The sequence below is a fragment of the Delphinapterus leucas genome, chromosome 12 (genome assembly GCF_059928025.1).
Source record: "Delphinapterus leucas isolate spDelLeu-1000000601 "Yukka" chromosome 12, BTC_Dleu_Yukka2, whole genome shotgun sequence".
In the NCBI taxonomy this organism is placed as follows: Eukaryota; Metazoa; Chordata; class Mammalia; order Artiodactyla; family Monodontidae; genus Delphinapterus; species Delphinapterus leucas.
In genome coordinates this window covers 78029207-78042041 of record NC_143140.1, presented here as the reverse complement: position 1 = coordinate 78042041, position 12835 = coordinate 78029207, and the positions used below count along the sequence as shown (strand labels likewise).

At 34.2% G+C, this 12835-nt stretch overlaps 1 protein-coding gene across 1 annotated transcript in view; it reads right to left on the bottom strand.

Annotated features, from left to right (window-relative positions):
- Positions 1–12835, bottom strand: part of ADGB (androglobin) — a 193783-nt gene that overhangs the window by 116238 nt on the left and 64710 nt on the right. Inside the window, exons 6-7 of the mRNA XM_089922105.1 lie at positions 7012–7151; positions 4059–4145 (exon numbers count right to left, since the gene is read on the bottom strand). Coding sequence (XP_089778231.1) covers positions 4059–4145; positions 7012–7151 — 227 coding nt within the window. The remainder of the gene's footprint in view (positions 1–4058; positions 4146–7011; positions 7152–12835) is intronic.

The window sequence follows — 12835 nt, the reverse complement described above, 5'->3', positions numbered from 1 at the left end:
GCATACCTCTCCACCCCATACCCATCCATCCTCCAGAACCCAGCACATAATCTAGTTCTGCAGAACAATGTGCCTTTCTGGGACTACACCCTGCTCCCTTGTAGTTTCAGGCTATTCTTTCTTCTCTGAGTTGGCTTTCCTACCTCAATAAGCTGCACTAATTTCAACTAATCCTTTGAGGTCAGTTTAAGCATTACTTTCTAGGGAAATTAAGCTATATATTCCTGTCCTGGATTCCCAAAGAATCTTTTACAAACTTCTAGTTTAGCCTTTTAAAATATTTTTGAAATTGCTCTATCAACAAACATTTATTGAGAACATACAGTGTAATGGCCATTCAGTGTCATTTCTCTAAGCACAGAAGTCTCAACATTGAGAAAGACAAAAAGGGTCCCTATTCTCATGCATCTTACCATCCCAGTGTATGGATACAACTGAGAGAGAGAGAGAGAGAGAGAGAGAGAGAGAGAGAGGAGAGAAGATAACAGGCAGCTACAACTTTCAAGATGAAAACAAAATAATAAACAATGGGATATGGAGTCATTCGGGAAAGAAATAATTTAGATGGGATAGTTGAGAAGGCCTATCTGAGGAGCTGACAGTTAAGCTTGGTGATATCTAAATGTTATGACATATCCAACCAAGTAAATATCTGATGGACGATCATTCCAGGCATAAATAAAGAACAGTTCATGTAAAGACCCTAAGGGACAATGAGTTTAGCACATTTGAGAAACAGAATGAAGATGTGGGTGGCCAGCTAGTGGTTGCCAAGACAGTTTTCATTTTTGCATTTAATCCCATAACAGCTCTGCAACATAGGTAGTACAATCCTAATTGAAGTTTAAGAGGTTATAAATTTTATGCAGTCACAAATGATAGACTACCAAATGATGGAATCAGGATTAAAACAGATCTTTCTGAATCCAAAACCCCTGTGTTTTTTCCCACCTACAATGTAAAATATGTTATGCTGTGGAAAAGAAATATTCATACACCAAAGGATGAGACTATACAACATCTTGGACAGTTAGACTTAAATATGGGGTGGTGGAGTGCTCTATTCACAAATGAATTACACCAAGATCAGAGAAATTTGTGGAGAAAAGCATCATCTCTTCATTTGAAATTGTCAGACTTCTAATAGCCACTCTGTATTTCTAGTATAATACGGAGAGTTAGAAGGTGTTTTTTTTTTTCCAAATGATAAAACAGTGCTAACTGTAGGAAAACATAAGAGGCAGGTCAACAGTTGCAAATAGAGCAATGTCTCCCTTTGGTACTTCTATGGGAGAGGGAAGGGAAAGGCTGTCTGTTGAAGATGTCACAAAACACTTTTCACCCTAATTGATTTTCATACGGAAAAAGTCAGTAGTGAACACAAGTATGAAACTTGAGTACTCTAATTCTCCTGGACCTCTGTAAAACCATGACCATGACTGGTGAAGCCCCTCAGGGGCTGTCTCTGCACAACCGAATCCTTTGTAGGAAGAGAGACATCCCACTTCTGAACATGCCATGGCTTTGATCATGTTGTTCTCCTGCTTTCCCTGTCCCTTTCCTTCCGTCCCCTCAAATCAAACCCAGTCAATGGTAAAGGCTCAGATCAAGTCAGAACTTCCTCCATGAAGCCATACCTGACCTCCACCTGCATCCTTGGCAGATGGTGATTTCAAATTAAACATTTCTTGACAATCACTATTATACTGTTCCATGACATTCTTTTCATTTAAAATTATACACTTATATACACATGAGTTAACGCTGTGATTTTATAGTGTAATTGTAATTTTAAATTACATGCATAGTGTAGCAGAATGTTCGTAACAAAAAATCCTACAAATCATGACATAAATCAAAGAGAGTATATATCTTTTACTTTCTGGGTACATTTAGAAGTAAAATGATAAACTTGAACATCTGAGTCAGTCTCATTTTTTTAGACTTTTCTCTGTTTCCAAAGGTTGATTATTAACTACCATACATATATCTATATAATATTAAATAATATAGTGATACTCATTAGAGGGAAAGAAACTTGCACTAATTATGTCTCTACCATACATCAGTTACTTTTTCTGACACTCTTACCTACTCAATCCTGAGAACAACCCTATAAGACAGGTCGTTTTTACCTGCATTTTACATATGAAAAAACTAGGGCCCCAAAATGTTATATTACTTGCAAAATTCACACAGCTTGAAATTGGAATTATAAGAATGTAAGTTTAGCTATATAGTTCTGACACCAAAGCTCAAGCTTTTTCCCCTTATATCATTTCCATAGACATTTTATAAGCAACCATAAATTGATGCAAATTGAGCATCTAAAATCCTTCAAAATTTTCATTTAATTTAATTATTATACTGGTCTTGGGACTTCTCTGGTGGTCCAGTGGTTAAGACTTCACCTTCCAATGCAGGGGGTGCGGGATTGGGGAGCTAAGATCCCACATGCCTCATGGCCAGAAAACGAAAACAGAAGCAATATTGTAACAAATTCACTAAAGACTTTAAAAATGGTCTATATCAAGAAAAAAAAAGTCTTTAAAACAAAAGAAATAAACTGGTCTTATAATCATGAAAGTATATGAAAAGTGTTTTCAGTTTTCATGTATGATTTCACTGTATGATTCTAGCATGAGACAATTCCCAATTTTTAATTTACTACTTTTCTAGTCACAAATCATTTTGATCTCCTGTTTCTTTACCACCCTCTGATAGACTTCTGATGTTTTCATGTCTCTGGTATATTTATTGCAGGGAAAATTAAGGCAAAATTTTAAGCATTCCATCAACACTGAAGATAAAAATTTAGAAAAGTCCATACTTATAAACCCCATTCTCTCTTTATTTCTCTCCACTAACATTGACCATATCATGTCAATAAATATCCTCTTCTCTTAGATATCAGAAAAGGATTTTCCATGAGACGATCTAAAAGGGTGCCATCTGGACCTTTCCCAAAGGTAAAAAGCAAAATCAGCTCTCTTTCGGGAAAGTGGTCCTTAGAGGAGTTTGTCTACCCTCCCATTTTTTTCCCTGCAAATATATTTTCTTTGAACCAAACAATGGCTAGTTTATCCTGCTGAAAGGATGCTTTAGGTGGTAGAATCCAAGTTACTAGGACTTGTCTTCAGTCTCCTTTAACCTGGACACTGGGAATGGTAGCTTTCTAACACCAAAGATCAGAGATGATCCAAATTGATAACTGTACTGTGGATTTGATCTTCTTATAAAACTCAGCATATGGATTGATGGCATGTTCAGATCTATTGATATAATTATTTTCTATGTACTTAACCTGATTAATTTCCAGTATCAATGGTAATATAATCAAATTATGTGGCTATAACATTTATTCATGAAACAAAAAATATTTGTAAAATTTTAAGTAAGTATTAAATTAAATCCTCTCTCTTTGAACATAGAAAAACAATATCTATATATCTAGAATCATATGAGAGAAAGACTGTGGTCTTTGGACCCAGAAAGATTTACATTCAAATATTACCTCCAGGTACAATGTACACAGCTTTAGGGAATTCAACCGCTCTGAGCTTCAGTCTTCTCATTTCTAATGACATATAACACCTAGCTGATAGGGTCATATGGATAATTAAATAAGATAATCTTTTCAGGACTGTGGGTGTTAATTAGAATAATATATTAAAGTGCTTAAGGCCTAATATGCATTTTAATATTATTCATTCCCTAGTATGGGTAGCTAATTAAAAGTCACTTGTACTTTTCTGTATTGAATAAGTGTATAAGTAGAAAGGGACACCTGTAAATATTTTATCATAATAAATAATTAACATTGTTTTAATATTTGTAATTCAGATATTTAAGGATTAAATTTACTATATATAAGGAAACAGAATTTATCCTGGTATTCTCAAGGAATTTTTTATAATACTATAACATGTTATTCTCCAAACATTTTGTAAAATGTGACAATTTTTAAAATTTTCTTAAAGACTAAGAATATTTTAGTTAAAGAAACCTTACTGGGGAAGAGATAAAAAAATATATGAGTACTTAATGGTCAAACGTACTGGAGAGAAATGACTTCTGGTAACCATCCTGTGAGTGCGTGAATCACTGTGAACTCTCCCAGTTCTCTCCTCTCCGCTACATGGATGCTAAAAAAGCAAATACACAATAGTATGGTCAATAACATTTGAAAACAGAGAGAGGTCTATAAAAAACAGGAATCTCTAATAAGCAGTGATATAATAATAAATGTAGGGGTCCTACTGGTTATACATTAGAGCACAAGAATATACTTTTCCAACAGTCAGATGACTTGTTTTGATAAGGCACTTAAATAGATCCAAAGATAAAATTTCATATCTATTAGAAAACATGCTTACAAGCTTTATTTTATAAATGTATTTATTTTATTTTATTTATGTCTGCGTTGGGTCTTCGTTGCTGTGTGCGGGCTTTCTCTAGTTGCTGCGAGTGGGGGCTACTCTTCGTTGCGGTGCTCGGGCTTCTCAATGCAGTGGCTTCTTTTGTTGCGGAGCTCGGGCTCTAGGTGCGTGGGCTTCAGTAGTTGTGGCTCGCTGGTTCTGGAGTGCAGGCTCAGTAGCTGTGGCACGGGCTTAATTGCTCTGCGGCATGTGGGATCTTCCCGGACCAGGGCTCGAACCCATGTTCCCTGCATTGGCAGGCGGATTCTTAACCTCTGCGCCTCCAGGGAAGCCCACAAGCTTTATTTTAAACTGTCATATATATAAAGCATTAACGTCATAAACATATCCATACATATTATATATCGGGAAATATATATAGATGATATATAATCTATTCTATATATTCAATATATTATCATGGTCTTTTAAAAATAGGGCAGTGTCCTTCATCTTTCTAGTTTCGGTAATTATTCTAAGATTCCTATGAGGCTGTGTATTAAGTCAGTCTCACACACGGCAGGACAAGATGGGCATCAGACATCTTTAATCAAATCCTTAGATAATTTCAGAGAACCAGAAACATCCATCCTATCCTGTACAAAAGAGTGGATCTGCCACCATAGCATAAAGTCAAATGAGGCCGTGATTGATCAAATATTGCTCTTCTCATTTTAATCCTTTTGTTAAAATTTTTTTTCCTGAAGTGATTAGTCTATTTTCATTAACACACACAAATGCCATATCTATGTTTTGCTCAGGAATCAGAGCTTCAGTCCACCTTATGCCAACGGTGATGACTGATGGTATTGACCGGCATACATGTCTTTTCCTTCAGAAAGAAATCTTACTACCTTAGTCACATGCTCCATCATTTAAAAATTTACACTGGCTTCTTGTTTACAGATTATAAATTGTGATATGTCTACATATCTCAAAGATAACTAATATCTAGTGGGATAATTCACAGTCTAAACTCCTCTTTGAATAATCATATTAACATTCAGGATGTGACGGTGCAAACCCCATAAAAGTAACTCTTTTTCCTTTGCATATTTCCTAGTGGTATTTAAATAACTACTAAATATTAATTTTTTAAGGTAGAAAGCTAAAACTCCCATAAAATATTTACTATCTACTATAAAATCTGAGAAAAACTTTTGGACGAATATAAATTGGACCATGTAGTGATTTCCACTGGTAAGCCTAAGAAATGTCTTACATTAAGTCTGGTCCTTTATTTTCAAGTTGGATTTGTTTATTTTTCAAAAATAACAATAATTCTATTACTCAAGTTGCTAGAAAATTCTACCGAACTGTAGCTTTAAGAAAGATAAAATGCTACTCCAATTATCCAGGTCACACATTTACTGCTTCACTGGCCTTGCAGCTCTAATTCTCAGAACTTCAAGTTAGGTCTGAGAATTAGGAACATTATTTTCTTTCAAAAATAAACAAACATAGTTGTCACTATTTTGTACACTTAGTAGTATTCAGCTACCTAAAATGATCTGCGCTGAGCTTTTAAAAATGATTGAAATTAAGTGTTGCAAGCTGGGTAAAACAAATTTCCAATAGAAAATTGAGGGTTGGTAAGAGAAAAGAGAGATGAAAAGGATGGCAGTAGGAGGGGTTGTTTTCGTTGTGTGGCTTTGGGAGAGAAAAAGGAAGCTGAGCTAAATGAAAATCCACAAAAAATCAGACCAGGCTACTGACTGACAGTGCTATGTGTAATAATAGAAGGGGAGGGGGCTGAGCTTTGAGCAAATGGCTGGAGTGGCCTCTTAAAGGAGCGGCGGTGACACACAGCAGGAGGGGGAAGGGTGTCAAATTCAAGCTGGTGCACTGTGTGTGAGAATTCTCCCACTGAGCAGAGACACACAGCTGCCATGCATTTGCAAGTCAGGCATCAAAGATTTTTTGCATCATTCAGTCCAGAACGGAAGGAACACAGGTCTCTACAAGTGGAAGCTAAGAGAATAAACATAGCAGACATGTCCCATACATGTCTGCAGTTTACAAGTCATGCAGGTATATAAGACACAAGCAGATTTCACAAGAATATTGAAGGAAACATGAGTAGTTTTCATCCTGAATGTATAAAAAGGAACAATGTTACCAAAAGTATGAGGAGCACACTGACATCCTTCAGAAGAGTTCAGGGCTTCAAGATTAGTAAATGATTGTTGCATGTACAGAGCCTAAAACTTTAACTGGATTCCAGTGTACATTATTCAGTATTTACATGAACCAATAGTTTCCCCTACAAAACAACTTCTTTCTCTCATTAAGCTGAAGATTAATTTTCCATGACTGACTTTCCATTCGTTATAAGGAAACACTGGATGTAGAATAAGTTTTTAGTATTTTTCTTGGAGGAATTTTGTCTTATTGTGGGCTAATGCAATATTTCAAATCAGTGGCTTTGGCATATTTATTTTTATATTAGGAAGTTTACATTGTTTGGAGAAAAGGCTTCTTAAAATTGAGTTTTTGAAAAATAAAACTATGCAATACAGAAGTATAGTTGTCGTTGCTGTTGTTTGCCTGTTTGTTTTTATACAAGTGAGCGATAATTTTTTATTCTACTTACTCCACATTTGCCAGCTTAATGATAGCTTTAGACAAAAGCATTGGCCAAAGTTCAAATTCATAGGTTGTAGCTGGAAGCAACAGATTGTTTTCTTCATCAAAAGGCAGAGAGTCATCAATAGTTATCTTTCTCCAGCAACCCTAAAGATGAGAAGAAAGGAATATATTATCAGTGATTAACACTATTTTTTCTCATACATTATTGTACACTGCTGACATTATTATTTACTGTTTTATAATTTTATTTTAGCATTTTACATCTAATGACTGACATACTGGTATTCAATACTACTCTGTCTGAGTGTTTTACCTTATTATTTTGTTTAATGTAATTATAGCATGCCTATATCTCTATCAATAGTATGATTATTTATGAGGTCTTTTAGCACATTCTAGGGTGCCCCATCCTACATAATGCAGTAAATTGAAGCGTTTCAAATAGCAAAACCAAAATACCACACAATCATGGAAAGTTTGGACATGATTAAATAACTTAATACAGTCATAATGCAAATTCTGCAAATGTAACTTTAGTAATTATTTTTTATCCTTATATCCTCAGTGATCTTATACTTCCAATTACCATATTACTCCTACTCCTGTTTAAAGATCTATTTTTTAACATAAAGCTAATTAATAATTTATTTAATAAAATCATTATATACTTACCTGTATACATATTATTTCATTATTAAAAGCTTGAGGTAAACGATAAAATTAATGATTGTGAACTCAAATATTTTTTTAAACTTTGGTTTTACATGTGAAATTTTAGTTTGAATTCATTTCTTCCCCCAAGAAATATTTCAGCAGTGACGCAAGCATTGTGAACCCAAAGATCTATAACACATGGCTTATATCTATACCATTGAATTGCTTACAGACTAGTGAGGGAAGGCATATAGGCAAATATAAAATGTAATATGTTTAAAATGCTCTAGGACCAGAAAGGAAAGTGTGACTAGTTTTGCTTGGGGGATGTCCTCACAAGAAGGTGACATTTGAACTGAAGATTCAAGGAACAGTATAATTTTCCCAGGTAGATAGGAACAATAGGGTGAAAAATGCTTTCTTTTTATGACACCTGTAACTGAACTCATACTGCCTTACTTAGTGGTTATATGACTTTTTCTTTATTTCCTTATGGATGATGTAGGGCAAGACAGGTTTAAAGTCACAGGTGTTTAGCTACTCTCTCTTCTAATTTTAAGTGAAACGACCCAAAAGAATACACAGTGAAATAAGCCAGATACAAAAAGACAAATATTGTATGATTCCTCTTACATGAAGTACCAGGAAATATCTAATTTATAGAGACAAAAAGTATAACAGAGGCCACCAGGGCCTGGAGGAGAGGGGAATGAGAAAATATTGTTTAATGGATGCAGAATTTCTATTTGGGATGATGAAAATGTGGAAATAAATAGTGGTGATGATTGCACAGCGTTGTAAAAATACAGACTGTCTCTAAATTGTACATTTATAATGCTTAAAATGCTAAATGTTATGTATAATTTACCACAGTAAAAAATAGCAATAGTAGCTCCCTCCTTACCCTTTGATTTTCAGAAAAAAAGTTTCAAAGGGGCTATCTGGATTCCTACATAGGAAAAGTTTTAAGTAGCCATAAGAACTTTGTTATACCAGTTTAACAAGTATCATCTGCTCCCAGCTGATCAGTGATGACATATTTCAATACAGAATGCTTTGACTGCCAAACACTGTTGAACTGTATACTTTACATGGGTGAACTGTATGGTACGTGGATTGTATCTCAATAAAGCTGTTACATAAAAATACACAAGGATGAATGTTCGACATTACATATCTAAAACATAATTTGACTAAGGTTATAATAATCTTCACTGATATTAATACATTGGGTAGTTGTCTCCTTTAAATTTATGAGTAAATGAAATGTTATGTATACATAAACACAAATAATTTTTGAAACCTCATCATAGGGCATTGCATTATTATTGCATTTGGTATTTTTTTGTCACTGCATGTAAATGATGTATATTGGACATTTTTACTGAGTTTACTGTGTTAGTGCCACATAATTTTAAAAGACCATCACAATGTTTAATTATAGAATGCTTGTAAAGAAAGATACCTTTTTGTTAAGATAAACATAGATTAATAAAAGATACTTTAGAATACAGTCATGTTCAAATTTTAATATTTTCCATACTTCAATTCCAGGTCACAATAACTAAATGGCTACATATATTTATACCCTCTTCCTCCTATGACCACCCTGAAAGGAAAATAAAAAAATTGTTTTATAAATAATAGTTCAAATCACAATTACAAAAGATCAAGAAAAGAGCAATCAGTGGACAGAGATTTCAGCAAAAACCTGAATGGTCATAATTATATGAATGCTATGGAATTCTGACTTCACTTCCCTACTTCTACTGCAGTAATAGGTGGTACCTTCCCACTCAGGGTAGAGCTCTGACTTCTGCACTTGCTCTGAAGTTAACAAAGCAGTTTCTCTCCCCAGAAGAGTCAGTGGGAAGAACTGACTTCCATCCTCCTCCTGCAGTAAAGAGGAGGTGCCTGGCCTGGTAGAACCTATTGGAGGAACTCTTATTTCCACACCCTACCCAGGCAGTAATGAAGCACACTTCCCCCTCCTCAGGTGGTGATAAGGAGATTGTGGGATGGAGTCCTATCCTCTGGGTAACAGAATAGCACTATACAGGTGTTACAAACTAAATTGAGATTTGAAACAAAGCCCACAAAAGTGATCCAGGGTGTGCATTCCAAAACTAAACAGGCTGACTACTTGCTAAAATAGAAATTTTAATTAGAAACCACAGTCATAAGATATAACACAAATAATGTCCAGGAAACTGTCCAAAATTTCTCATCATACCAAAACCCAGGAACATCTCAATTTCAATGAGAAAATACAATCTACAGATCACAAAATCAAGATAACAGAGAGGTTGTAATTTTTAGGTAGGAACTGTAAATATGCTATTATAAAAATGCTCCAACAAGTAATTATGGACACTCTTGAAACAAATGAAAAATAGAAAATCTCGGCAAAGAAATAGAAAATATGAAAGAGGAAAAAATAGTAATTTTGAATTTAAAATTAAACAATAAACAAACAAACCCCTTAATAGCAGAATGCAAATGACAGAAATTAGTGAACTGCAAGTTATATCAATAGAAATTATAAGCAATAAGGGAGATATAGATTGAAAAAATAATATGAGCCTCAGGGGCCTGTAAGACAATGCAAATATATATAACATTCATGTCATTGGAGTCCAAAAAAAAAGAGGGACAAAGAATGTAGGGCTGAAGTAGGTTTGAAGGAATAATGGCTGAAAACTTCTCAAATTTATCATAAAACATAATCTTACAGATTTATGGAGCTCAGAATACCCAAAACAGAATAATTCCAAAGAAATCTACACCCAGAAATCTACACATGTTAAATTCAAAATCCTAAGAAACAAGACAAAGAAAAAAGCCTGAAAGCAGCCAATGAGAAAAGACACATTACCTATAGGAGAACAGCAGATTGCTCCCCAGAAACCACAGAGGCCAGAAGAAAGTAGCACACCATGCGGAAAGAAATAAACTGTCAACCCTGAATTCTGTACCGAGTGAAAATATTCTTTAGGAATAAAAGTGAAACAAAAACATTTTTAGGTAAAGGAAAGATAAGATAATATGTCACCAGGAGACTGGCTCAAAAAGAGTGGCAAAAGGAAATTCTTCAAAGGCAAAAAAAGAAAAAAAAAAATGGAACACTGGGAATAAAGAAAGAGCAAAGGAAAGAGTAAGCACATTGCTAAATGATAGAGTATTAGCTTCCTCTTGAGCTTTTAAAATTATTTTTGACATTTAAAAGCAAAATTTTTCATGAGGGTCTCAATATGTGTTCAAGGAACATTTAAGACAATGATTCTAAAGAGGGAGGGGTGTAAAGGGGCCTAAAAGGTAGCAGTTACATTCCAATTTAAGAGGTAAAATGTTGATATTAGTGGACTGTGATAAGCTATGCATGTATATTGTAATCCCTAGAGCCACCACTACAAAAAATTTATACAAAGAGATATACTCAAAAACACTAGGGATACTAATTCTAAAAGATGTAATACATGCACTCCAATGTTCATAGCAGCATTATTTACAATAGCCAAGACAGGGAAGCAACCTAAATGTCCATCAACAGATGAATGGATAAAGAAAATGTGGTACATATATACATGGAATATTAATCAGCCATAAAAAAATGAAATAATGCCATTTGCAGCAACATGGATAGACCTAGAGATTATCATACTACATGAAGTAAGTCAGACAGAGAAAGACCAATATTATATGAGATCACTTATATGTGGAATCTAAAAAATAATACAAATGAATCTATTTACAAAACAGAAACATACAGACATAGAAAACAAATTTATGGTTATCAAAGAGGAACAGGGGGAGGGATAAATTAGGAGGATGAGATTAACAGATACATGCTACTATATATAAAATAGATAAAAAACAATGATTTACTGTGTAGCACAGGGAACTATATTCAACATCTTCAATACCTATAATGGAAAAGAATCTGAAAAAATATACATATACATATATAACTGAATCACTTTGCTATACACCTGAAACTAATACAATATTGTAAATAACTATAGTTAAAAAAAAAAACACCAGAGATAAACAAAATGGAATCCTACAGAATGTTCAGGAAATGAATAAGAGGACAGAAAAAGGAAATGTATAAAATGTAACAGAAGTAACAGAGTAGACAAAATTGCGGACAAGACCCAATTGTATCAAATATAAATTACACACAAAATACACGAGTAACTTGGATATACTTATCAAAATTAAGAATTTGCATATATGTTGACAGAAAAATTACACATGTAGAAAGCTGAGAAAAGGCACACAAATGGGAAAAAATATATACACGAAGACGCTATTTTAGAGCATTGTTTGTATTGGTAAAACACTGGTCATAACTTAAATGTCTGTCAATATGAAATTAGCAAATACGTATTGAGTCATCTCTTGGTATCTGTGGGAGACTGGTTCCAGAATCAGCCACATATACCAAAATCTGGGGATACTCAGGTCCCATAGTTGACCCTCCTTATCTGAGGATTCAACCAAGGGCAGATCATAACCATAGTGCTGTGTTTATTGAAAAAAAATACACTTATAAGTCGACCTGGGCAGTTCAAACCTATGTTATTCAAAGGTCAACTATAGTTATTGTCATCTTTAAACAATGGAGTGCAAGGTAGATCAATAAATATTAGCATAAAAATGTCCGTGGTTAGGAAAAAAAATACAGAATGATGAGTACTGTATGATCTTACTGTCGGTATAGATTATATATAGTAGGTTTACATATATTTGTAAAAAAAAGTTTAGGAGGATAAACAGAAATCATTTACTATGATTGTCTGGGTAGGTAGAGTCATAGGGAACTTCCACTGGCTAATTTAAACATTTTAATAATGTTTGATTTTTTTTAATAAAAGCATATATAATGTTAATAATAATGAACTGAGAACAAAAACATTTCCATTTTGGAAAAATGTAATTGAATGATGGAAAAATAATTTGTCATGGCATGTCACTGGGTGGGAGAGAGTTTGTTTCAAATGCTGACTGCAGGCTCTGCCCAGAGACTGTGGGGTGGGGGGTATGGGAAACATGACAGGTGATGTTGATGCTGGTGTGTTCTGCACCCCACAGTTTGAGAACTCTGAATTCTACGATAATATAGTGCTTAAAGGGTTAAGCACTTAATAATTAACAAAGGTTAATCAGAAATA